We start from the raw sequence: 27,799 nt of genomic DNA on the forward strand, positions 1-27,799 counted from the left end.
ACTCTCATGTTGCTGAAAACTACTATTCAGATTATTTTAGTTGACTTTTATCCATAGATTTTTATTTCCTTGAAATGAAATACCTGAAGCGTAGACAAGAAATGCAGAGTATTTAAACTGTTGGTTTGTTTTTTTTTTTTTTTTTAAATATTATCTTCTGTAGATGAGGTCCTAAGTTTGGGCTTCTTGGTTCTAGAAAAGTCCCAATCTTTTCCTGAGTTTTTTGGAGATGAATAGAAGTGTGCTTTATAAGCTCAGTCTAAATCTATGATTCTAAATAGGGCTTTGGCACAAAACATGTTACTGTGTCAGATACCCTAACAGACTAGAAGGATTAATGAAAATGTATATTAAAACTGTTTCAGAGCCAAATAAAGTACACTGGACAGATTTTAGTAGTGGCTTTTGGAGGATTTGTCTTAGAATTTGAGGTGAATATTTGACAGAAAAAAAAAATACAGGGCATAGACTTCGGAAGTGAATGAATGTAGTCCAGGTCACTGGCCTATTTTTATGTAAAGCATACTTAAAACTTCAGTGGCATATTGCCAAAGCAGAAACACATCATTTTCAGGAGCAAAGGCCATTGTTTTTAGTTTAGGGAGGAATCTGTGACAGTGTGTACAAAGTGCCCTCTTCCTTAGTATCATATTCTAGAGCATGCATGATTTAGAAGCTTCCTGACCTAGGCTTTATTTCAGAACCACGATGCTAAATAATCATCAGTAATCACACTCACCTCTATTCATCTAGTATTTTTTGACATTAAGTAGACTTGGTCTTCAGAAAGGCCTGTGGCAATCAGTTTCACAGTTGAATTTTGTGCTTATTGAAAAGCAATTTGCTGCTGTCTCAGGCTTACTGTCTAATTGAATGCGTATGTGTTTAATTATTAATAAGGAAAAAATAGGCCCCAAAATATTTCTTTTTTTTACTGATGATAAAGACTTGCCCAAACATAGGAATTCTTGTCTTTGGACAATTATATATAGGATTTAATCCTTTAGTCTGACCTCTTACACAGTATATTTGCTAAGTTTATTTTAGCAAGTTACAGATTTATAAAGGTTATACCATTATGTTACACTTCTTGCTTTAACAATTAATGTTTCGAGTTATAGGATGAGAAAGCAAGTAGATTTTAACTCATGGTTATGTGCAACATTTTCAGTACAGAAATTGAGTTTCGTAGAGTTGCCAGCTCTCTTAAATCCTTTGCAAAGCCCTGTGCTTTGAGTTATTGCGAGAATCTTATTTTTAATCTTCATGTTTAAGGAGAATAGTAGGAAGTTGGAACTTTAAAATAGCTTACAATTTTAAGAGTTAAAGGTCACCCAACCTTATTTCCATCCCCAGTTCCCTCAGATTCTAGGCCTCAGTTTGTGAGAGCAATAGCAGGACAGAACTGGCTGCTTTATTCTCTCCTCAGTAGAGAAAGACTTCAGGTAGACTGGGAGTATGAGAAGATAACCTGTTAATTGGGTCTTTGGGTTCATGAGTGGCTTTGCATTAGTTTTGTCAACACACCTAGCAGTATAGTTTTTTTTAGGCAAGGTCTTTTTCTTAAATAGAGAGTCTACATCTAAGTTACTTACATAGACTATCTTTAGCGTGACAGAGAGTAGAATTTTTTAAAGAACTGTTTGAGTCTGTTAGTCACTTAGGTAGTAATGTCAAATATGTTAAGCTTTTGACTATATATAACTATAGAGCTGAGAGGAGCCTCAGGATTATTCTTACGTACTCAAAGTAAATATATAAATATAGTGAGATGATTGCAGATTTTCACCTAACTCATTCAGAACTCTCCAACAACAGGAATTCTGTTTTTTTCTAGATATCCCACCCAAGTGCTTAAGTATTCTTTCAAGTTAAGATTCTTTAGTGTCTAATTTAAGTCTTTAGTATGTGTAATCAATATATTCCTGTCTTAGTCATAGCTCTCTAAGAACATTTTGAGATACTTGCATTCCTTGCTCCTAGCAATCTCTCTTTAATAGGGATAAGGATAGTTATTCAGCCTTTACTATAGATTAAGTCTCTTGGCTTTCTTGCAATCCTCTGGAATCTTTCCAATTTGTGTACTTTACAGTTCATTACCAGAGACCAGACAAAATTTCAGCTGGAGGATTCATCAGCACCAAGTAGAGCAGAATAATTATCCTCCAAATATTACAGAGATGCCATGTCACAAATAGTCCATGTAAATAGCAGCTTCTCAAAGCATCGGGTGCTAGGAGGCCACCACTTCTAGTTATTCTTAAAGCTTTTACTCTTACCTCTTTCCTCCTTGCATAACATAAACTTCCATTCCAGTATGTTTCTTATCACTTACCTTTTACCAATTTTTAAATGTTCTTCCTTGAACAGAACTTGTTTGTCAAAGAGTCAGTCTTGTGGAGCTACCCTTTTCCTCAAAGACTACAAAGAAAAAAAAAAAACAGTAGTCATTTTTTCCTTCAAGAAACCTGAGTGCTATATCAGGTGGCATTGCCTTTTATAGCTTTACCGCATCAATCTTATTAGGCTTCCCATGTGGATTGAATCTAGGCTGAGTGGGTACACTTCAGCCCTTTGGTGCCTGCTGGTAGAGACTCAGCTGTAGTGTGATACCTTAAGTAGTTCTTTTTGCAACAACATTGCATTATTATTTCTACTGAGTTCGTGGTTGCTATAAACCTCTGAAAAATGTCTAGGTATTTGTTCCATAGAAAACGTAATTGTAACCTCTGCATAGACTAGAAATGTAGTTTCTAGCGAACACTTCGCAACAGCTAAGTTAATACGATATTATCTTGAACGTTGTTAGCGGCTTACTACAGGTACCATGGGGATTCTACCAATATACTTACAAACATCTAAACTTATACTTTAGCAGGATTTGGTCAACAATTCTTATTACTTTAATATTTCTTATCAAGTAAATTGGTAGTGATGTCATAAGCAGCTTGTATGTTATACATTTTAGTCAACAGAATTCCAGTACACAAAGGAGCTGGAGTTGAGCAGTTCTTATCCTGTGCCATTTTTATCCAGACTGTGTGGCTGTAACTCTTTAGGAATGTTCCTTTCACTACCAACATATATGTAACATTTCTGGCATACATCTACAAATAACATTTTTTTCCTTGTTTCTTCCAAAATATGTTTTTAAAAGTGTTGAATTTAAATTATGTATTTGTACAATGCAATTATTTAGTTTTTGGTTGCCTGATGTTCTGTAGTCAGAACCAAAGCAGCATAAGGAGAAACACACCTTTGTTACTGCTGCAGATAAAAACCACAAATAAAATTATTTATTCCCCAGCTTCACAAATTAGCCTCTGAATTACAACTAGCTGGGCTGCTGCAGTAGATGGGAGAAGGAAAGGGAAGGAACATCTCAAAGATTCAGTGGCCACAGCCTGAATCTGCCCACTACCAAAACCAGTTCCTGGTGATGTAAAAGTAGGAGACAAGGTTCTGCCCTTGCTCTCTGTGCCATTTGTGGGTATGGACATCTATGCAGAGTCTTTCCTTCTGAGCAAGTTGCCTGGAATTGCTGTCTATCTTTTCTTGCAGACTAATTAAAGAAAATCATTGTGAACCTAACACTTGATGTTTGCCTGTTCTTTTCCATAAAAAAGAATTTAAATAAATGTTGTGAGTCTGTATCTAAAACCAAAGTTAAAATCTTGTAAATCACTGAATATTGGCATTTCAATATGTTTAGCTGAAGTGACTGAAGACTGAAAGAGGAAGGTTGGAAGTGTAAAGACAAGTGACTTGTTTTACTTCATCATGATCTCACTTGAACTATGAGCTGTTAATAAAGCATCTGCAGAAAAAGAAGTCAGACAAATATGATGCAATAATTGCAGCTGCTACATAAATGTTTAACTTTGAGTTAGGTGTCTTCTGATATTCCTTGGGCATATAAAATACGATGGGGAGGCGTCCCCGTTTTCTTCTACGTTGAAATATGGCTTGCCATCTGTTTTATTTATGTATTTGCTTTAAGGTTGTATTCATATAAGTTGTGTGCATATAGGTTTTATACAGAGCTGTAGACAGCAGCATTTGAGGCTAAATTAAAAAAAAAAAAGCTAGGAAAAATTAGAATTGACCATATCTGTAAAATCTCATATTTTTTACCCACTTGTGATACAATTTTTAATAAGAGGAACGTACATTCATGAAGTGCATGGGTGGTATTGCTCCCAGAACAAACAGCTATTCATTTGTTGTTTAATATGTGGTACAAATTTTTTTTGCAAACTATAGAAATTCTGCTTATTACTTATTAATATACATATATACATACCATGCACTTTGGGTGACTAACTGCAGCATATAAAAGTTCATTAAAAAATATTTTTTTACATAGCACAGCACTTCTATACTGTAGTGGACATGATTAACCCCTTTAGCACTTTTTTACAGCTAGGAAACTGGAACTTAGAAATGTCAATGCTTCTTGGGACTTCTCCTGATTCTTCTTTTTCTTCCTTTTTATAAATATGTAATGCCTCTTGTCAGTCATCATGCTCTGAAACTTGAACATCTTTGGTTTTGTTTTAATTTATGCTCTAAAATCTGCCCTGAAGTAAAAGTAATTGTCATACTAAACCTAGATAAGCTGCTTTCAGATTCTCTCTCTTCCTCTCCCTCTCTCCCCCTCCCTCTGGAAACTGATGGATGTGTACAACATAGAAGCTTGTGGCCTGTTTTGTTGCCAATGCTTCAAAGCTGAAGGCAGCTTTTACTGTAAAATAGAATACAGATTTTGCAAGTAGTTATTTGTTGTGCTTTGAAACAAATCTTTGTGAGATTGACTTGGGTACCACTTAGCTTTTGTAATATAGGATGTTGAGAACAATGCTGAGGCAATACTAAGAAAGTATTTGCTCTTTGCTGATATTACAGTATATTTACCATCTGGCATGTTGGTCTGCCTGCTAAGCTCCTGCGTGTGATCCTAGGGACAAATGGTACACTTCATTTTGTAGCTAATCGGACTATAATATCAGCAGCTCTTGACAACAAAAAATAACCGCTGCGTATCCAAAGATTTACATGTGATGTTATTCCCCAAAGGGCTTCTCATAAGGCACTGTCTTGAAAGCAGGTATTTTAAATTACGGGTCAGTACTGGTGCAGTAAGTAAAACTCCTCTCTCCTCCTTCTCCCAGCTCTACAATGTTTGTTTAATGTACACTATGAGAAGGACTGGATGCCACTATTTTACACCCAGAAAAGAAAGGCAGACTTCCTGAATGTACCTTGTACAGATGTTATTATTATACAGTTGTACTGCACTTAGTATTTTACAATTACAGAAGTGTTTGCATTCCTGTGCAATGTAATGACATATAGATCACATCATAGAGTAAACATTACTTGTCTACTCTGAGACTAAAGTTGAAGTTTTAAGCTGTACTTTCCAGTTTATTATTTTTTTTCTGAAATATGTGTATTTTTAAAGGAGGCTTTATTTGTGGCTTCATGGAAAGCTTTCCTACCCCTGCACTGTTGACTTGTCATTGCAGAGATTTTTGCAGGCTTCTGCACTGATTTGTTCTTTCCATTTAAGACCAGACTCTTTCTTGCTAAAAGTTCCACTATTTTCTCTAGTTCTAGGCCTTCATGTAGTTGCCTAGTCTCATATTAAGAGTTATCTCTTTATTTCCCTCTCTTTCCCTTTATTATAGATCAAGGAAAAAAAGTTCTGAAGAGAATTATCTTTGCCTGCTTCTCCGTCCTTTCATATTTCTATTTTTTTCTCATTTCTAGAAGAATTTGAATGCTCATTTTCTCCTTGAGTTAGTGTTAATCTGTCTTAGACTTTCTAAGCACTTTTTTCCTGAGAAATAGAACATCATTACAAAATCTTCTCAATTCACTTCTGCGATCCCAAATAACTGTGCCCTTGTTTAAATCAAATTCTGTTGCATATGTCTGCCTTTAAGAACAAGAAGTGTTTCTCCAGTTTTAAGATAAAACCAAAAAGCTTAGTTATGCGTTGATGCAAGTGGCTGAAACGAGTTCCCTCCTGCTTGCCTGCAGACATTAAGATGTGGTGAGTTGGAGATACGGTTTTCTTGCAGTAGGTACATTTTTAGGTGATACAGAGGGACAAAGAGACAGAGCTTGTCTTTCAGAATTTTAGAAATAGTAAAAAAACCAAACTATCTTTTTCTGAACATACATGGCCAGTTATGTATAGGGAAACACTGGGGAACACCACTGAGGAAAAAAGAATGCTTTCAAATTTAACACTAGAAAAAGTTTCACTGGCTAATAGTTAATTACTTTTGCTGTAGGCTTTTGAGATCTAAGTCTTCTTACATCTTCTCTTTTCTTTCTGTTGCAGCAGAAGTCTTGTGTCCATAAAAAGTTTTGCATCCTCTGACATGAAAGAGGTTTTTTTAAGAGACATAGCTGACTCTTGATGCCAGGATGTTTTGTAGGCTTATTAAATGTAAGTCTTAGAAACCAATACACAGTAGTGAAAAAGAAACAAAGAAAACATTCTGAATTCTGGAAATAAGTTATTTCAGAAAATTCTGAGTAATCAGAAGGAATTCTTTGTAGAAGTTTTTATGTTTGCATCATGGTTGTCAAGCTGCAATGTCTGTAGGCCAGACTGGACCATGAGATCAAACTGTTCAACCTGCTGCTTTTTGCCTTGGAGGAGGCAACGTACATGGAAAGGGAGGCCATGAAACTGCAGGCACTTGGTCCCTGCTGCAGAGGCATGTGCTTAACTGCCACCGCAGCTTCTGTATGGTCTTCCAGGTGGGACCACAACACTAGTATGGGTGCTCACCATCAGAAGACTGGATCAGTGCCTGCAGATTACACAGGGGAAAAAAATATGGCTATTGCAGATAACTACCCCAATAAAAATGGTTTGAGAATGTTGATAAGTTTTGGCTGGTGGTAGAAAAATCAAACCAGGGCTTTTAAAAATTCAATCTAAATTCTGTTGATAAAGGACACTCATTGTAGCAGCACTGGTGCACAGAATGGCCTATGTATTTTCTTTTCCAAGTTGCACTGTAAGAAGAACCTGACCTAAATTATTACTGTTAATGTAGTTGTATCAAATTTGTTTAAATAATTAGGGGTCAGGAGAACAAGACTGAAACATCAGCTATTATTACAGATAATCTATCTCCAGTCAGCTCGTGCTTCTGTATGTCTGCAGGAATTTGGACTGAGAATCTCTAATACATAATCAGTATGTGGAAATTAATATTTTATATTTAAATTATACTACATTAATATTTTATCTTTTAAAATATCACACTAAACAATTGAAAAGTTCACAAAAAGCACTGTTTTTTAATCATTTTTTTAATACTTGTATAGAGTTGATTTATATGTCATCAACCAAAGAAAGTGATGTTCTTAGTCTAGATTGATCTGTTATGCTGCATTGTGCTGGTTCACTAAGTCATCTTGTCTGTTAGTATCTACAGATAAAAATGGATTATACTCTTTGGAGTGGTCCATAACATTAATGATGAACGAAGATTAATTTTGATTCAGTTCAAGATTTGCTGTGTCTGGATGCAGGGGGTATTGCTCTTACCTCACTGATTTTTGATCTAACATAGCTATAAGCTCCTACTGCTTCCTGAATCAATTCTGCTCACTTACTTTGCCGACTAATGCTTTTGAAAACATTTTTGCTGCACCTTGGCTATTTTTACACATCTGTACTCAGATATATTGGCCCTTTGTTGTGTTATGCTCAGTTTGTTGATTGCCGCAGTTCTTTTGTGGTTCTAGCCCTACCAGGAACTGTATTCTCATGCAGTTAAAAATGAGTGTAATCATTGGATGTGAACTGTTACACAGGACTGTCTCTGCAGACAGTAGTAATATTGGTATTATCATAACATTGTTTGCTTGAACAGCTAAAAGTTCTTTATCAGCATGGTGAAGATGACACTAGCAACATTCCTGAAGGCCTTTTCTGTTTGTATTTCTTTTATTCTGCTGCTTATGCTTTCCTAGGCAGTGATTCCTTTACAGTCTGAGTTAGGTTATTAGTAAATAGACAGGTAAATAGGCAAGTGTGATCTACTTTTCTGCATATGAACAGATGTTTATGTATGTCATTCAGGAAGGGCATATTTATTTTGCTCTGCACACTTCTCTGTTGTGGCCCTCAATTTCTTAATAACTTCCCTAGATGTGATGAGTTCTCTGACTTACTAATGTGGGTCATTCTCAATATAAGATGATACAGCCTTCTGGCTACAACTTAACTTTTAAGATTTATAGTAGCTGTATTCTATTTCTCCATATATCAGTAACGTGCACCTTGTTTTTCATTAGAAAAATACTTTTAGTAAGGTTCTGTATTCATCATGAGAAAAAAATGGAAATCAATGATAAATTTTCTATAAACAGTCACATAATTACTTTTGAAATATGGTATTGACTAGGAAATAATGTATATGGGAAGCAAAATGTAGATAGTCTACTGGCTTTTTCAGAAGCTTGTTGAGGAGTTCAGACCAAACTGCCTATATTATGTGCCTCCTTGAGGTGCGCCGAGTCTAATAGTTGAATCTTAACACGCTGTTTTTAAGATTAGTATCTTAATAACTGTATAGTAATAAATCTATAATTTGTAATCAAACACCTTGATAGCCAACCTATCTCCAGTAATACAGTGTCAGACCAGCATTTCTCCTTTTACCTATGTTTTTCATTAATTTATATAAAAAAACCTACAGAAAGATTGATTAAATTGATTGCTTGTTGATTTCTCTACTCCTTAACTTCTAGTCTCATTCTTTAAGTATCCTTTACAAAATTCAAACAGTCAGCTGTCAGTGCAAAAAAAAAATTCATGCCAGTGTTAAGATAAACTATCTGGATTAAAAAACAAGCCTGATTCACCATAGGACTCTATTATCTTGGAAAAGTCCGACAGAAGACATTAGCTTGAGCATGTATTTTAAGATCATGACAGGTAGTACTCTGACAGTGCAGGATTTAGTGTATTTTAATAAAGACGTTTTAGCATCAAGACTTGCATTTGTAAATGCTGGGACTTAGGGCAACTAAGATTATTAAGGGAGTGGAGCATCTCCCTTATGAGGAAAGACTGAGGGAGCTGGGTCTCTTTAGTTTGGAGAAGAGGAGACTGAGGGGTGATCTTATTAGCGTTTATAAATATATAAAGGGGGAATGTCATGAGGATGGAGCCAGGCTCTTCTCAGTAGCAACCAATGATAGGACAAGGGGTAATGGATTCAAGCTGGAACACAAGAGGTTCCACTTAAATTTGAGAAGAAACTTCTTCTCAGTGAGGGTGACAGAGCACTGGAACAGGCTGCCCAGGGAGGTTGTGGAGTCTCCTTCTCTGGAGACATTCAAAACTCGCCTGGACGCCTCCCTGTGCAACCTCATCTAGGTGTTCCTGCTCCGACAGGGGGATTGGACTAGATGATCTTTTGAGGTCCCTTCCAATCCCTAGCATACTGTGATACTGTGATACTGTGACTATTTGGTGAACACAGCCCAACTGCAGATAATTTAATCATGTGAAGGCCTCCTAGGTGGGACTCTAACTGTGTAAGATTTCAGTTAAATTTAAAAAAAAATAATTACAAAATCCAGAAACGGAGGAGGAATGCATTTACACTTCTGACTGGAAGAGTTTGTTCTTTATACAGTATACTATTAAACTAACAAGAATCTGTCCTCTGTATTAGATGGAGAAGGTTAAACACATACATTGAATGTGTTAAAATAACCATTTGGGAAGTTGCAAATAAACATACAAAAGCATACAATCACAAGTGTAATTTAGTAATTACTGGGGTTTGTACCCTCAAAGCATTAACTCATTTTTCTCTCCTAATTTTATCTTAATGTTGGGTTATTTAGAAATGATCGTCAAAGAAGTAAGGGCATATTTGCACCATTTTCTTTATAATGGATAAGAAGAAAATATAGTTTTAGTCTTTTAAATATACATCTGAAATTAAACTCGTATCTATACTACAAAACTGGGAGGCTATCTAGAAACCAAATCCAATTATGGTTTAAGCACTTGAGAAAGTGAAATCTGATTTAATTACTTCTTTCAAAAGAAAATTACCTCTTTCAACTTTTTATTATTAAAACTCTGCAGTTATTTTTATTACTATAAAAAAGAACAAACTTGGAAGAGAAGCTCTCTTCAGGGAGTTCACACTTTAGTCTTTGTTACTTAATACCCAAGCTGAAAATTTAAGTCCTTATACAAACTTCTGATTGTCTAGCAAATAAGCCAGAAAAAATGGTTTATAATAGATAGTATTTGTATTCTTAGATATGGGATTAGAAAAAATTAATTTTAGCATTAGAAAGAGCAAAATGGGCATGATTTTTTTTATTACATTATCTTTATAAAAAGGTCATAATTATTGCTGAACATGCTTAAAAATAACAGCAGGCTTTAACAAATGCTGTGAAAATATGCTGTTATGATATAAAAACAAAAGTTGGAAGTGATGAATTCACATTTCCATTTCATTTAAGAGTTCTAGAGCTGTTCTGGGAGTAAATGTAGCTTTACATGTAGCTTTGCATTTGCGAGAGAACTAAATACAGGGCCAGTGCCCTTGCTACTGCTTAGATGAGGTCTACAGCCTCTGACCAGTCCTCAAGTAAAAGGGTTGAAAGACAAATGAAGGATTGTACCCTGGTACCCTGTGCAAATAAGATTCAGGTATTTGCTCAAATCTCATTTGCCTCCTTGAAACAGCAGTACTTCGTGTGTATAGATTTGGCTTAGTCTCTGGATATAAAATCAAGTATGATAACCAGTTACCTTAAGTGTCCTTATCTTAGGAAATTAGACTGGAATCTTAAAAGCTTCATACTTCTATATTAAAACCCAAGACTGGCAGATATTCATTTTATGGAAAAAAAACCCTTGAAGATATTTCAGAATTTTAGTAACGTGTCACCCTAATAGAATAACCAGTGACAATTAATTTCTTGGTAGGCAGAATTGTAAGAGAGGCCAGGGAAGAATGCCTGAAAGTGGTGTGAGGAAATGCATGGTATTTTTTATTAAACTGAGATAACTTTTTGAAATTTTAATGTAAAACTCACCCAAAGATCTCTGTAGGTAAGCAAAATGAAAAGATGTTCTACTATGTTCTACTCTCTCCTTAAAAGCCTATCAAATATACAATGCTGGTCCAAGCAAGTATCACCCAACTAACCCCACTTGTTTTTAATGGGAAACATGAAATACTGTCAAGATGTTTGTGAAGACTAGTAGCCTTAGTTGGATAAAGTGACATTTTTGTAGTATCTAAACAATTAGAAATGTTACTCAAAAATGTATTACATCTTTGTTAGACACTGACTTTTGGCCAATGTTATTTAACATAGTTTTAATAGAAAAATTGGATGGATAGAAGGACTAAGCAAAGGGAAATTTAACAGCAAGGAAAGGAAGTAAGCTGAAACAGTGGAAAGCAGGAGAGAAAATATTTGTATGAAGAAACTTCTTGTGAAATATTCAGTGGAGGGTTTGATCTCCAGGTAGTATCTAACACACATTTTTATTGACACATATCACGTAGGTAAGCTTTGAGAAGTGAGACTCCTTAACCCATATGTTGAGGTTGTGCCCAGTAATCCAAATATTCTTGGATTACTTTAAATATTATTACCAAATAATAGTAACTTTGTAAAATAACCATTTTTCTTTAAATTTGTCAGTTTGCCTCTTGAACATTTATCTACATTAAATTCATTTTGTTTGGACTGAAGATAAATATTTGTTGGTGGTTTGAAGTATGTGCAAAGATTACAGATGGGGTAACATTAGCAAAAGGATGTCAACTCCCTTAGTAGTCTAATGGAGAAAATGCGGTCACTTGTTTCTGTTGCTGTCACTCAGGGGTTTTTGAAGTTAATCTGTATGACTCATCAATCTTTTAAAGCACAGTATGCTACTTCAGCCAAATCATGAAGGTAATATGATGCTTTAATAGTGTTTGAAACATAAAAGGCCTTTTAGTATTTTGTTGAGATGTGTATAGCAAATCAAATATTATCTAATTGTTGAGCAAAGCAAGAGGTGTTTTACATGGCATTATGGTTATGATTATTTTTACCAGTAATTTTATAACTGTGTCCTTTGCTTGTGCTGTATGCACAGGGAGTTGGCCTCTCAGTCCATGGACATTTCCGAGTTGCTACAGAAAAGACACTTTTCGCAATGCCAGAAACAGCAATAGGTAAGTATTTTAACAGATTATTAGTGTTTAAAGTTTCCCTGTTTGTGTAATCAGGATGAAATGTCTTTGACTGAAAGCAGTGGCAGTAATGAAAGAATTTGAGAAAGGAATTGGAGATGACCATATATGGAAAATATTTTCTATTAAATTAATAGAAACTTATGTGTATTCTGGGAGGTTGATCATTGAGGTCCTTAACCTGGGGTTTACTGTCTAGACTGACACAAACTCTGTCAGGATACAATTTTATAAAAATGGAAGCAGATCTGAGGAACTAAGTCTTTGCAACAGATGTAGGCAGATAAAGTCTGAAGATCCCAGTGCAAATATGTCAGCTTTACATTTGGAACTCAGTATGAGTCAAACTGGCTGTACTACAAGCTGATCTGCAATGTTAGTGATACAGATTTTGAAATTCCAGCTTTTCTTGTAGATTATTGGTGTAGACCCATTACAGTCATGTACAGATTGTGTGCAGGCAAGATCACAGTGTCGTCTTTTTTTTTTTTTAAGTAGCAATATGTACCTTGTGTTTTCTAATGTTTGATCCTACAGCTTCTTTGTCAACTCTGAGATGTACAAAAGACAATGTTGTGTCTCAGAGCTATATGAAGATGGTGGTATGGCTCAAGAAGAGTCAGTCAGATTAAAACGAACCCTTCTGTGAAATCATTCACGTATCCCTTCAAGAAAATCCTGGCACCGACAGGGTATCCACATTGAACCTATTAATGTCTGGCATATATACTCCGTTAATGCTTGCATCAATGTTCAAGTCCCTTCTCCCTGCTTACCAAGAACGTTTATGAAGAGTGCTCAAAACATATAACCTAACCTGCATTTCTCTCCTGCAAAGTTTATATCTTCTACATCTTTCCAAGGCAAGGCACCTGAAGGATGATTGCAATTGTTCTTGTCTTTATGTCATCAAGCAGGAGAATGAGGCTAATCTGTAATATGTGGCTCTGTTGAACACGTTTATTCAGAATACAGAACCTTATCTGGTGGTTAAACATCTTAAATGGCACCAGACGTGCTATTAGGTTCAATCTTAGTTTCACCTCAAAGAATTAGTTGTAAGGAATAGTGACCGTTATTTTCTTAAAAAAAATTCCAAACGGTTATATAATGTTAAAACTAAGAAATCATGTAAAAAAAAATCAGGACGCAGTTCTGAAAAGAGAATAAAAGTTATAATACGGTGCTTTTGTTGAGAATATTTTAAGTACAATAATGTCATTACAACTAAAGTTAAAACGCACACTTAGCTAACGCTTGGATTCTTGTAGTGCCCTCTGTTAGTAATGCATAAAAGGTCTAGCATTTTTCATGTTTTTAAAGATGTCTTACATATACTATATATTGTTTATTGCTGTCCAGCTTGTATCAAACATTTCACAAGACTTATTCTGAAATTCTTAAAATATTACATAAGCTGTGAGCGTCAAGTCAAATAAAACATAATAAATCCCCTGAATATAAACAAGCTGATTATCATTTTAATTCCTTAAAAAATATTTGAGCAATTCCTGCTAGCTGATAAATGTCACGTATTTTTTCTGAACAAGTAAATTTGGGATGAGAAAAACTATTGCAGCCCTCCAAATATTTTTCTCTGCTGAAGGAAAACTTAGTAAACTAAATAGCTCAAGCATTAATACAACATGAATTTGCTAAAATCTTGAACTTCATAATCACTTTTTGTACGAGAAAACTATTTGAAGGAAACTTTTTTTAAAAAAACTAAACAGAGAAGTTCTATGGCATATAAAATTATTCTAATAATAAATATACCTTCTTTACTTTCTTCTTCAAAAGTAAAGGTATGAGTAGTTTTATATTAACAAAAACGGTGTACCTTACATGCATTTCTTGTGTTGACAAGGACTTACTTAAACAAAAACAGACTGTGAAGACATATAAAGGAAAAGCTTAGAACTTGCTAAGGAAAGAAAGTAATTAAAACCCTTTTAGGATCAATCAGAAGTAAACCCACTGAAATCTGTTTGGATTTAAGGGCTTAGCTATTTTGATCTCTGTGGTCTATGTTTAAAACATCTAGCTGTCTAGATAGTGTATTAATTGACTTTTTCATATGTTCATTTATTTCAGTAGGCATTACACCTTTTCTGAGAAATAAAAACAAAGCGTCCATTCAGATGCTACATTTTCACACGATTACTCTGCATTTATACAACACCATAAATAAAAGGATATAGATAGATATGCCACTTTGCAAATAGAAGTAAAAGGCAGTTCTAGGTTGTAGGAGTTTGAAACTAACATAGATAAGATAAAGGACTGGAAGCAGCTTAGATGTAGGAGGGTGTGGAAAAACCACTGGTGAGGAGAACAAAAGATGAAAGTATATCTTAAGAGGTAGGCTTTAAGGTGATGCTATAATAATAGTGGACACTTTCTTGTACATCCATCTAACTTTTTGCTTTCTATAAGTCATTTACTAATAAATCTCAAACCACCTCTGCAAGATAAGGTAGGAATGTAGTAGAGCTGCCTTTGTCTTATGTTTGGCAACTGCAGAGTTTCACAATTGGGATTACAGTGAAGCGTGTTGCATCTGTCTCAGAGCACAAACTGCAAGTCAGCATTACAAGCATAGGCTTTTAGCCTGGTCAGCCCAGCAGACATTCAGTTCTTCTCTTCTTTAAGTAGGGATTTGAGAAATAATTGGAGAATGCTATCAAAAGTGGGAAAAAAGTATATGCAATAAGTTAAGATAAACCCAGTGGCAAGCAGAAACACATGGGAAGCATTGTTGAGAGAATTAAGAGGAATATGTAGAACAGGGACAAAAGGAGTAAAAGTATAAGAAAGGAAGACAGGGACCTTGAAAAGGATACAGTAGAGGCTATAGTGGACTTTGTTTATGCAAGTAAGTTTAAAGTGGATTAGTTACACCTTCACTAATCTTGTTTGTAAATTCCTTAATAATTAAAGAAACCTTAATTCAGTTTAGTTTTGTTCACCTCTAAAGCAATTTAAGCTAATCAAGTTAACAGTTTATTTAGAACTACTTTCCCTGTGTATGGCTATGTGGAAGGGCCCTATAGATCCCAATAGGAAGATGGCTTTCCCTCTGGAACTTACTAGAGCATGTGGAGAACAGTACTTCAGCATAGCATAGGCATTTTCATTACAGCAAAGAAGAAAAGATTGTTACTGTTGCGGTCCTGGTGGATGGAATTGACTTTTTGCTTTGGAGGGCATTTATAAAAGCAGCTTCATTTTGAAATGAGGGATTTTGTTTTGCAGTAGTAGGATAATCAAGGGGAGACAGATGAATGGAAACATAAAACAAAATGACAGTCTTGGCATCAACTTTATAGATATGATGGCTCAAACTGAGAAGGTAAAATGCAGAGTAGACTATTCAGAATGTGAGTAGAGATGAAAAATAAAGTGATGAATTTGGGTTAATACAGTTTAGGGCTTTTAAAGGGTGCAACAAGACATTTAGCATTTTAGGAGAAGAGCTGTATGTCTCAGTAGCCTGTGGGATGAGGAATAAATAGTTAAGGGCAACATGCACATCAGTGGGAACGGGAATAGAATACTACAGTTACAGTGATGTAGTAAATGCAGCAGAACTAAGGGAGGACCAAGAGGAAACCAGAGGAGAAGCTGAGAGATGGATGAGAGCATAGGGCAGTGATGAACTGTATAAAGATTATTGAGAAAAGGAAAACAATGAAGAGAAGCTACCAGAAAGAAACCTCCCCTTGATTCTATCCAAGGGGGAGGAATATTCAGGGACCACTAATTTCCCACATCTTAAAATAACCTGTAATGGGGTCTTTCTATAATACATACATTGACTCTTGTGACTGAAAGCAATTACTTGTGAGTGAAAAATTACCACCTTCTACCAGAATACCGTTTAAACTCCTTATGTGCATCTTAATCTTCCCAGTTAATATCTGTGCTTTGGCAAGTGTTTTCTGAGTTTCTTACTGCTCATTTGTATTCTTTTTCATTTATTTTCATATTTCATTTATTCTCTCAATGTGGAAAAAACACCACCATACCTTTAGTTTCTTCAAAAGACTTTCAGTTTCATGGATGCACCATTGGTGATTATTTCGAAGCAGTAACTGGACACTGCTTCTTTTCATTTTGATTTCTGAGATTGATACAGCTATGCTTAAGTTTTCTTAAGTTTAAGTATGCTAAAAGTTACAAAAAGTGTTTGAATTTATTTGGTAGGTGATAAATATATATGACAGAGCAAGGTAGATATTGACAAAGTGATGATTTTAAATATTTAAATTGTGATAAAAGTAGTTACATATTTTTCAATTACAACTTTTTGAAGTATTTTAAATTTTATTCACAGCTTTGAATTTTTAAAAATTACCCTACTCTGTAGATTTAAAAAAAATAAGCATGACAGTCACTAAACTGTAAAGTTTTATAATTTTTTAAATTGCAGGTTAGTCATAGTCCTGTCAAAGAGCTAGGTATTAGGTCAGCATCTCGTGCCTCCACCTTCAGGAAGACCCTGACAATACTGTTGATCTATTAACAAATTCTCAGCCCCCAAATTTGTTCAAACTTAGCTATGCAAGAGCCACTTCTTCATTGTTTGATTTTTTTTGTAATAAAAGATTTCAGAGCAAGAGCAGCATCCAGTTTGAGTTTGCACAAATTATTTCACAATTCTTTGTATCAATTCTGGTTTTTGCTGAGAGCATGCTTGATTCTTCAGGCATCTAAAAATGTCTCAAGGTGTTGGCAAATAGAATGAACACTATTGTCTGGTGTATGTTTGTAAATTATGTGCCAGTGAAAAGGATACAGTTTGGAAGGTGTTCAAAAGTTGCTTTTAGGAAGGGTTTTGATGACAAAGAAACGTCAAACCAAGTCAAGGAGAAACAGGCAAGAAAGCTATGCCTAAGCCAGGGAGATGAAACTGAGACAAGAAGAAATAGATACTAAGTTACGTGCATGATTAGGACAAGTTCTTTTCCCTTCATGTTTTTGTTTTGTTTTTGTTTATTACAGGCCTTTTTCCTGATGTAGGTGGAGGATATTTCTTGCCAAGACTGTCGGGAAAGATTGGCTATTACCTTGCACTAACAGGATTTAGGCTGAAAGGAAGAGATGTACTAAAAGCTGGCATCGCGACACATTTTGTAGAATCTGAAAAGGTAAGCTGCTAACCAGTGCTAGCAAGGGCGCAGCCTACAACCATAATTACAAATTTGAGTTGTGTAGCACACCAATATACTTCTACCAACTTGAGTGTATGCAGAGGCACAATTATATTAGCTGGCCGTGCACTGTGAATGGGGATCGTAAGATACTGTCAAGCTGTCATTATAACACTTGCCAGCTAGTAACAGCTTTGTTTGGAAGAGGGAGCAAATGTTGCTGTCTTCATGGTTCTGCTGTTGAAGGGCATGATTTACAGAGCACAATTGAAGTTGCTTGAAAAATTGTGCAATTTAGACAACTGTACCTGAAATTAGAGATTACTTATACAACTGCAAAGTTTTAAATCTAGGTGACACCCCATGAATGTGTACTTTATCAGTCTCCTTAACAAATATCCTATTTGTTTCTTACAGTGGCTGTAAGAAAGTGTAAAAATTAGTATATTTGATAAAGTCAGAGTCATAACGGTCCTGTAACTTGCACAGACAGAAGTGAAGGAGAAACAATGACTTGCTTTCCTTCTCGGTGAAAAGACCCACGAGTGGCATTGTGGAGCTGGTTAGATGCAATGTTGAGCATAGCATGGTTCCCAGGCTCCTGTTCTTTCCTCTTGGAGTGTTGTAGGCTGGCTTTGCCTGCTGCAGCTGTAGCACTGCATGGGGGGTCTGCTTGGGAAGCAGAGTTCTTTGCTGGTCACTGCAGACATAATTAAATCCAGATGGTTCAACACTGAAAAGTGAACTCTGGCTCCTTGTATTGTTTACTTGGTACCTCTTTCAAGATCTGTCCGAAAATTTATATACATATATACTCTATAGTACTATGACCATAGCAGTAACAATCCAAGAAGTACATTTTGTTTTATTTACTTGTTGATAAATCTTATTTTTGATAGATACCTGCCTTAGAGAAAGACCTGATAGCACTGAAATCTCCTTCAACAGAAAATATTGCAGACTTATTGAACTCTTACCACGTGAAGGTAATCTGATGAGTTACTGAAATCAAGCAGAATTGTTAAATATATGTGAAAACAAATTCTTTTTTATCCATGCTACTGATCATTTGTTTTAAGGTTAAAAATAATGTGTTTCCGAACTCTTTGCACTCTGTAAAATACTAATTTGTAGCACTAAGGGCTACATTGGTCAAAATTAAAATTTAAAAGTCTTTCTTCACTGTTTATTCACTTTAGATAACCCTCAAATTCCTATTGTGGAATTTCTATGTGTGTATGTAAGTTTCCAGTCAGTAGCATGATCATGCAGAAAATATACTGCTGCTTAATTTTTTACCTGTTATTTTTGGATTTCTAACACACTTTGCAGAAGGCAAAATAGATAGCCACTAGCAAAAAGGGAGTTCTACATGATGGCAAGTGCAATCTGGGGCATTAGTCTGAAATTCAGGGATTCTGACAAACACAAACAACAGGAGTAATACTACTGGCCTAGTCCAGAGGCTGCAGTTATAGTTACAGTGCCAGTTATTAATTTCTGCGCTGCTCACTTGGAAGTGGATGTTATATTTCCATCCCAGAAACTTTCTCTTTATTGACCTGAAGAAATATTTTGCTGGCTTGATGCATTTGATGTAAATTTTACTGTTACTTTGATGGAGACCATCTGCGGTCCAGATTTGAACCCTGAATTTGAAGGCTCAAGTTGTTCCTTTAATTTCTCAAATATTTTATATGTTTGCAACCTTGAGGTAATTGAAAGACTGCGAATAAACACAGCAGTTATCAATAGGATAAGTATTAGCAGATTGCAGATATGTTGTGGGGAAAGCATCTGAGGTCTTAAAGCAATATTTTCAGGGGAAGAAAGGTGCTGTTTTGCCAATGGACAAACCCATAGTTTTCTGTTGTGATTTTGGAGATAAATGTAACTGTATTGATAATACATGACTAGTATTTGTATTAGCCTCATGTAACAACGGGCATGAAAATAAAAGGATTTGGCTTTACAATCAGTTTATTTGGTGGCTATTTTAGCTGTTTTGGTATGCATTGTAATTTTATTTCAAATGATGAAACTTCTGGAGTCGAATCAGGATTTAACGTATTCAGTCAGTCTGAGTACTACTCCCCAGTTGTTTGGCTTTAAAATGAGCAGTGTCTACTTTTGTTATTTCTGTTTTGGGATTACTAAGTTCATAAATAAAGATTAATTAGAAAAATAAATGGGATAAGCCAGTTTTCATAGCAGTACTGATTATTTTGACAAAATAGAAATCTATGAAATAGGAGTGATTATATATTGCAGCATACTGCTATACAAGATGTCACTGAATAGAAAAGGAAGCTATGTATTTTTAGGTATCAGAGCTGAAATGACAGGGAACATTTCTCAGCTTCAGCTGCTGTTACCGAAACATCTGCTTATGTCCTAAACCCCTTAATGCCAGAAGATCTGAAACATTTGACGGCCCTTCCAAATAAGGCCAACATATCTTTCACTTTTAGTTTTCTAAATAAAATTTTGTAAAATGACAGAGAAAATATAAGGAAGAGAAATGCATTTTTTAAAAAACACACATATATACTTCTGTATATTTTTTTTTAAAAATCAAGTTTGGGGTTTTTTTTAGAACATTCTTGGGTTTTTTAGTAGATTTATCTATTCTGGCTTCCTTAGTGTATTTAATAGGAATATGTCAATAGAATAATCACGATTACTTGTGTACAAGATAACCACCCAGTCGAATATGCATGAATAATAGCTCAGAGCAAGCACTGCATTATGAAGTGACATTTTTAACATTCACAAGATAAAGTGACAAGTTCATTTATACACACTGAAAATTGTAATTCATTAAAAATGTCAGTGTCTTATGAATATTAATGTTCATTTATAACATGATATTTCTGTAACACAAGTCATTGAAATTTTTCAGTACTGATAATCTTTTCAGTCTGGAATAACCAAGTAAAATATGTATTTGTTTTTTAAATAGAGCAAAATTGATCAAGAGAAGGAGTTTGTACTTGATGAACATATGGAGAAGATTAACAGGTATTCAGCACTTTCTTCTTTTTTCTTCTTTTTTAGATAGAGAACATGAAGTTAAATCCAGTAACAGTATCAGTGTTCCACAGATAAGGTGATAAAAATGACATTCAAGTTAGTAATTTAAACTTTTTTGTCTTTGGGGAGCTTTATCTGAAGCGTATTAAATATTTCACTCATCCATATATTAAATACTTGAGCACATTTGCCTGATACATACACCATTATGTTAAGCAACTACCCTATGGCACATTCAAATTAACATTTTCTATAAAAATTGGATGGGGATTTGTGAGAGTAATTGCTCAGTTGGACGGGAAATGTTATGTAGCATATTTTTGCTTATTGGTATAAGACCATTTCTATGATCGTTTGGAACTTCTGTGTATCAGAAAGGGAAGGAGAAATAAGTGGGAGTGATAAATGAGATCATGGACCTGTTGGAGCGGGTCCAGAGGAGGGCCACAAAGATGCAACATGGGCTGGCAACGTGCGCTTGCAGCCCAGAAGGCCAACTGTATCCTGGGCTGTATCAAAAGTGTGCCCAGCAGGTCAAGGGAGATGATTCTGCCCCTCTACTCCACTCTTGTGAATAGACATCTGGAGCACCTCTCCTATGAGGACAGGCTGAGAGAGTTGGGGTTGTTCAGCCTGGAGAAGAGAAGGGTCTGGGGAGACCTTATTGTGGCCTTCCAGTGTCTGAAGGGAGCGTATGGGAAAGATGGGGAGGCGCTCTCATCAGGGACTATAGTGATAGAATGAGGGGGAATGGCTTCAAACTGGAAGAGGGAAGATTTAGAATAGGTATCAGGAAGAAATTTTTCACTGAGAGGGTGGTGAGGCACTGTAACAGGTTGCCCAGAGAAGTTGTGGAGGCCCAATCCCTGGGAGTATTCAAAGCCAGGTTGGATGGAGCTTTGAATACCCAGGTCAGTGGGAGGTGTTCCTGCCCGTCGCAGGGGGGTTGGAACTAGATGATCTTTAAGGTCCCTTCCAACCTAAACCACTCTATGATTCTATAAGAAGCAGCTAAAACTCTTGAAGAAGGATGGCAGTAACTAAGTATAGACATTAAAGATGTTGACGCCAAACCAATAGAATGGAGCTGACAGCTAAAGATTTGATGTGTTATAAAAACACAGATAAGACTGATAGTAGTAATTAAAGTTTCTGGATAAATATCAGAGTTTGTAAGTGAGGTTTATTGAAATGCTAGATATTTGTAAAGGAAGAGGAGATGCCCAAGTTACTTAAAACTGAACAACAAATAACACATTGCTAAGAAAAAACATATCAGCTGTTACATTCAGTTTCTAATTTCTGTGTTACTAGCACTTTATGGGGAAGAGGAAGGCTGAAGTAGTTCATTCATTTATTATTCTTTTTTCCTTTTAGTCTTTTTTCACCAAATAGTATGGAAGAAATTGTTAAAAAATTAAAGCAAGATGGTTCTCCTTTTGCCATTAAGCAGCTAGAGGTAATGTCTTCTATATTATTTTTGTTAGAAATTTAAGTCTGGTTCTGTACTTTCTTATTATGGGGCAGAGTTTAGTCACCTTATTAGCATAACTAATACTACATAACACCAGTAGGACATTGGGCTGAGATCCTCAGGTTCTCACATATAGTCCTGCGGGACTGTCAATAGTTATACTCAGACAAGAATATTCCTCTGTAAAACCAGACAATGTGAATACCATCATATGTTGCATAAAATTGTAATTTTGTAAAAAATCTGGACTCCCTTTCCCTCCCCATGATCGGGGGTTGTTGGTGACAAAGGTTCCTTTTATAGCTTCTCATTTATTGCCAAGGGTTGGAATAAAACAGTGCCAGAACAACGTTGTTCATTTTCTTCCATTCCAGATATCTCATTTGGGAAAACAGCAAGCAATTTGTTATCACAAAGGGTTTTTTTTTTTATCTTTTTAATGCATTTCTGAATGTTAGATATAGTCATTACTCAAACAAAATGTACAGCAATATTACACACTTAATACAGACTTCAGCCTCAAAAGCAACTTATAAATGAATAAGTAATGTGTGTATTTTCTCTTTTTCCTTTGAAGTATCTGTATTTAGGTGCCTTGTAAAAGTTTGTCTTGAAGCTATTAAAATATTACTTACAATTGGATAGAACACAAGCATTTCTCCAACAAAAGCTTTGTTTTAACTTTGGTTACAGATCACAGAAGAAATCCTGCTCTTGTAATAAAATCTTTGGACATTCATTGGAGCAGAAGGAATATTATTTTATACCATAGCATCATTAACATTAGGCATCCTGTCCCAGATATACAGACACATTTTTGGTTTTAGTTTTTAATTCAAGATTTAACATTTTGTCACTGGAACTCTCAAACAATTTTTGAGAAAGTTGTAAAATTATCTTTGTGTCAACCAGTACGCCTAGTACATTGCAAGAAATTTAGTATATGTATTTCAAAAGCAAAATTGAGTGAAAGGGAAAGCTATTTTTTTTTCACAACTTTTATTCAAGTTTCATTGAATAAAGTAGTCAGATGAGCTAGTGTCAGAATAATCATTTTATGTGTTTGTAGGCCTGAATTCTGCCACAGGCTCCCATTATGTTTTTCCCCCAAACTATACAGGCTGTACGATTCAGTTTTTTACTTTTTCCGTATGTTAGAGATGGTAGGGAAAGTAGTTATATTAAGGTCTGTTGAGACAGTTTGATAGCATGTTAGTAGCAGCCATTTTTGCTGGCTTGTATTTCTTTATAGTATTGAGTTACAAGGCAGTACTTTACTTGTAGATTTTATAAAGTTTAGTATAATTCTGCAGGAATATTATATTGATTAGTTTCAGTAGAGGTTGAAAACAATCAAGAATTATTTGCATATAGCTTTTCCTAAGTTAATTTCATACAATTTTATGGCATTTTAAAACATAATCAGACCTAGTGGAACTTTTTAAAATAGCATATAGCTTTTAAAGGGTGCTTTTTTCAAAATACAATTTTACTACAGAAGATGCAAGGAGTCTGGAAACACTTTGTTACTGGACTTTATTAACTAGATAGTTTGTTCTGCCACATTTGCTCTAGTTACCCAAACCTGCTTGACTTGCTTCCCTCATCTGCAGCCTCATAACTCAGATCTCCCCTAAATTTGTAAATTTGTTTCATATTTTTAATTTAGAATTTAAAACTATGTTGTCTACTTCAAAGTTATGATTTTGTGTAACTGATTATTTTTTTAAATACCTGAACAAAAAAAATAGATCTTTTGTTGCTTCTTCAGTTTTCTTATTTCATATCTTTAATAGGACTTTATAGCAACTTTGTTCTTTCATATGATTAGTAAGTGAATGACTGTCCTCGGAGTTGACAGAAGTTCCTGAAAAATTGTCTGTTCTGTTCAAGAGATGACACTATGTTGCTTCTAATGAGTTGCTTCTGTCCATACAGAAATTTGTGGGAAAAACACCCTCCGCCAACATTCTCTAGCAGGTGCAAGGCTTATTAGTGTGAACAAGTACAGAAGTTTCGGACCGGTTTCTAACAGAACACATTCTGTGCTAAGCAGTAGGATTAAGGAAGGTTGTAGGATCAGATACCTAATCTCTTCTGTGAAAGATCCATAAAACCGAAGGAAAATACATTTGTAGGGGGAAAAAAAGTTAAAAAGGATTCAGATATAAATCTGTCTTTCTCCAGGAAATGCTTGCCAGTTAAACTGGAGGTTTTGTTTTACTAGGGAAGCAGAATTGTAATTAAACTTAATTGTAGCTGGAGGAAGAATGGTAGCTTGCATCCTGGCAGTTGAGCAATTTATATCACCTGCAGACAGAGCATTGGCCTGCTGTCACATTGCTTGGACGAGAAGAGTTCAAAGAACTGGTTAAAGCAGGAACACGTAGCAAAACCATGACAGTCTGAGATTATCAGACATTATCCTCGATAGCAGTTTCCTGACTTGTGCGAAGCAAGTCATTTTCCTGATCAGTAGTGTCACAGTACAAAGAGTTTGTCCCTAGATGATAGTTTCCTGTCACTTTGTGAAACCAAAGTTTCACTTTAGTGTCCAGGTACAGGAACAACAGCACATTCAAATGATAAATACAGAAACTGTAAAGGATTCAGTAACAGCAATGCGTATGCTTATTTTCTTTGTTTCCTCTGTGTATTTATTATGATATGTATTAGTAAGCTTATGGAATAAGCTCTAACTGAAAGTCTAATACAAATACCCTAACTTGGAGGTACACCTTGCTACAGCCACACCTTGGATGTGGATACCTTTTAGTGTTAATAAAATGGAACTACTAGTTCTGTTATAAACCAAGCATGCTGTGAGCCATGCTATACTAGGTATCCTGTTCTGTTCAATCTACAGTACTTCTGCTTTTTACTTTCAAAACATGTCTGCGTAGCAGGCTTTCATATATCTGATACTAAAGTGGTTTGTGTGAATAAATGTAAAAGTGTTAAAATTCTGTTGAGAATGGCTTCATGATTTAAATCACATTTTGAATCCAGTTACAAATAGGTAGAAAGCAAGAGTACTAACACACTTTTTGAACTCATACTAGAATATTTTTTAAAACCTTTTACTTTATAGCATTACATTGTTTTCAGGATTTACATGAGACAAAAAGCTTTAATCTGAGTGACAGAAATACCACTTCTAATTGGATGAAGTAAGCATGTGGGATCAAAACCTGAAAAGCATCTGATGCTCGACTTGGCTTTCACATGATGCTTTCTTATAGCTTTTTCTGGCAGGACATTGCACCTTCTGAGCACTGATGCTTCATGATTTAATAGCCTTCATTGTTACTGAACGAATTCCAGTATATTGTGAAGAACACTGCAGAGGCTAAGAATTACAAGACACCTTGTCCAGATCTACTGGTCAGGCTGGGATGCATTCTGAAACTGTTAACAGACCAGTAAAAAAGTGATATACCTGTCCTTAAGCAGCTTTCCTGTGATGCTTTGGCTAGGTGTTTATATTTTGTCAAAGCTCATCCAGAGCCATTCTCTGCAAAGCATACAAATGCTTTGGTATCTCAGAAAGTAAGTGATGGGTGTCTTCATCTATTGCAAGGGAAGTAATACACTGGACCTCTGGAAGGTTTGGGTTTTTTTGCTTGTTTTAACGTGAAGAAAGCCTCCCTCAAGGACCCTAAGCAGCTCAGGTCAGAAATTTAAATGGGCCTTGGAAACAAATCAGAGGCAGCCACTGTTCCAGCTGTTACTTTTGTAAGGGACTCCACTGAGTCAGTGCCGCTTAATTCTGTCACCTTCTGACAGTTTCTTATTAGAATTCGGGTCTATTTCAAATTCAGCTTGTAGCTTTCAGAATCATTACGTTGAAATCAGGATGGTCTCAAAGATACTGAAAGATATGTCAACTACTTCTATGAAGACTTCTTTGTATTTTAGTACTCCACACTTCAGCCTATCCTGTCTCCTTTTCAGGCTTGTTCCCTAGCACTGATCCCCTCCTCCTTTTTGTACAGAAAACTTATTTATAGATACACTGGTGACTCATTTTTCTGCTATTACACCTACCCATTTTCTTTCCTTGTTCCTCTTCCTTCAGCTTCATTTATAGCGGTGCCTCCTCCACCTTCAACCTCATTGATATGCCAAGATAAGGCAGCTGCTGGATGCACTAGACTAGTTACGTGCTGTTTTCAGATCTTCCCCATTTCAGTGCTTTCTTTGACCAGAAAGAACATGCCATTACCATTTCACCTAGGGAACCATCTGGTTGCACTGTGCATACCATTTAACCTGGTCTGAGCAAAGACTTTCTAATCTAGATGACAGAATGTGAAACTCAAAGGAGAAAAGGTCCGTTTCAAAGGTAAAACCAGCAAGAGCACATTACAGAATCACAGAATAGTCAGGGTTGGAAGGGACCTCTGGAGATCATCTAGTCCAACCCCCCTGCGAGAGCAGGGTCACCTACAACAGGTTGCACAGGACAGCGTCCAGGCGGGTTTTGAATGTCTCCAGAGTGGGAGACTCCACCACCTCTCTGGGCAGCCTGTTCCAGTGCTCCACTACCCTCAAAGTGAAGAAGTTCCTCCTCATGTTAAGATGGAACTTCCTGTGTTCAAGCTTGTGCCCATTACCCCTCGTCCTATCAATGGGCACCACTGAAAAAAGACTCCTCCCATCCCTCTGGCATCCTCCCTTTAAGTATTTGAAAGCGGGAAATAAGGGGTCCGGTTAAGAATTGCTATCCATCCGAGACCTACATAGTGATATAATTAGAGGTATAGCTGGTTTCTTTATCTGCTGAAAGGTAGCTCGTAGTTAGAGGGCTTTACCAGAACTTAGGAAATGTTGACAGTTTGAGCCAGCATTAGTTCTTTCTAAACCAGCTTCTCTCTCAAGTGAGTGGTCAACGTGCAAATAATAGAATGACAGAATCAGTGCTTTTAAGGTACAATTGCACAGCCTCCTGCTTGTATAGCAATTGCATGTTTTCCAGCTTAACTAGGCAAAATGGGTCACTGCTGTATCAGCTGGTGTCTGGAGAGGGATGAAGAGTAATTGGGAGCCAGAAAAAACGTTTATGTTGATGACTGGAAACCTGCCATTTCAGTCTGTGGGTAAGGAGTCTAATGTCTGCAATGAAAATAATGTAAAGAGGCAAATCTTACCATCTGCTGCTTTTCAGTAGTGGTAAAAATGTCCTAATTAACAGGAAACATCTATCGTACTGTGAATAATACAGAGCTTTTAGTTGGGTTTACAGAGGAAGAAGAGTCTTGTTTAGAGTAAGGAAACAAAGATCAGCAACAATATGATTTAGCTCCTTTCCCCCGCAACCCTGAAAGCTCTCAGTTCTGTTTTCTTAACTAGGTTTTTGTCTTTCTCCCCACCTCCCCCTACTGTTTACTGGCATGCTGTTAATTGAAGGATAATCGTGAGAGCCAGATTTACAGCATTTGTTTGTGTGCCTAAAACAGATCCTGTTTGTTGCATAATATTTATAGCCTGTAGCTCTGTCAGAAGAAGGAAGGCAAGACCTCCAGGCTTCCCATCAGCAGAGCAATGTAGGGCTAAATTGCTGCAGTATCTGTTGATCCCAGACAAGAAGCCTGGACAAATACAAAGCATTTATGTTTGATTTCTTTTAATATTTTTTTCCACAATTTTTTTCTTAGTATATTGTCTAGTTTTTGCAGATGATCATAAAGCAACTACTTAAAGTTTGTGGCTAATCTCACTATTATTACTTTACTACTCTGACCATTGTACTAAATAAAGTCTAAATGTGGTACAATAGTAGTATCAGCTACAATATCAGTAACATCTAAGAGCAATTCAGACTACATATTTGTATTAAAAAATGGAATATAATTGCTTGTAACGCTCGCCTTCAC

At 35.9% G+C, this 27,799-nt stretch overlaps 1 protein-coding gene across 1 annotated transcript in view; it reads left to right on the forward strand.

The window, feature by feature from the left end:
- The window catches only part of HIBCH (3-hydroxyisobutyryl-CoA hydrolase), a 46,715-nt gene that overhangs the window by 9,657 nt on the left and 9,259 nt on the right, over positions 1 to 27,799 (forward strand). The window contains exons 7-11 of the mRNA XM_082483165.1: positions 12,167 to 12,245; positions 17,268 to 17,413; positions 18,316 to 18,402; positions 20,379 to 20,437; positions 21,827 to 21,908. Coding sequence (XP_082339291.1) covers positions 12,167 to 12,245; positions 17,268 to 17,413; positions 18,316 to 18,402; positions 20,379 to 20,437; positions 21,827 to 21,908 — 453 coding nt within the window. The remainder of the gene's footprint in view (positions 1 to 12,166; positions 12,246 to 17,267; positions 17,414 to 18,315; positions 18,403 to 20,378; positions 20,438 to 21,826; positions 21,909 to 27,799) is intronic.

Source organism: Vanellus vanellus (genome assembly GCF_965231255.1).
Source record: "Vanellus vanellus genome assembly, chromosome: 5".
Classification (NCBI taxonomy): domain Eukaryota; kingdom Metazoa; phylum Chordata; class Aves; order Charadriiformes; family Charadriidae; genus Vanellus; species Vanellus vanellus.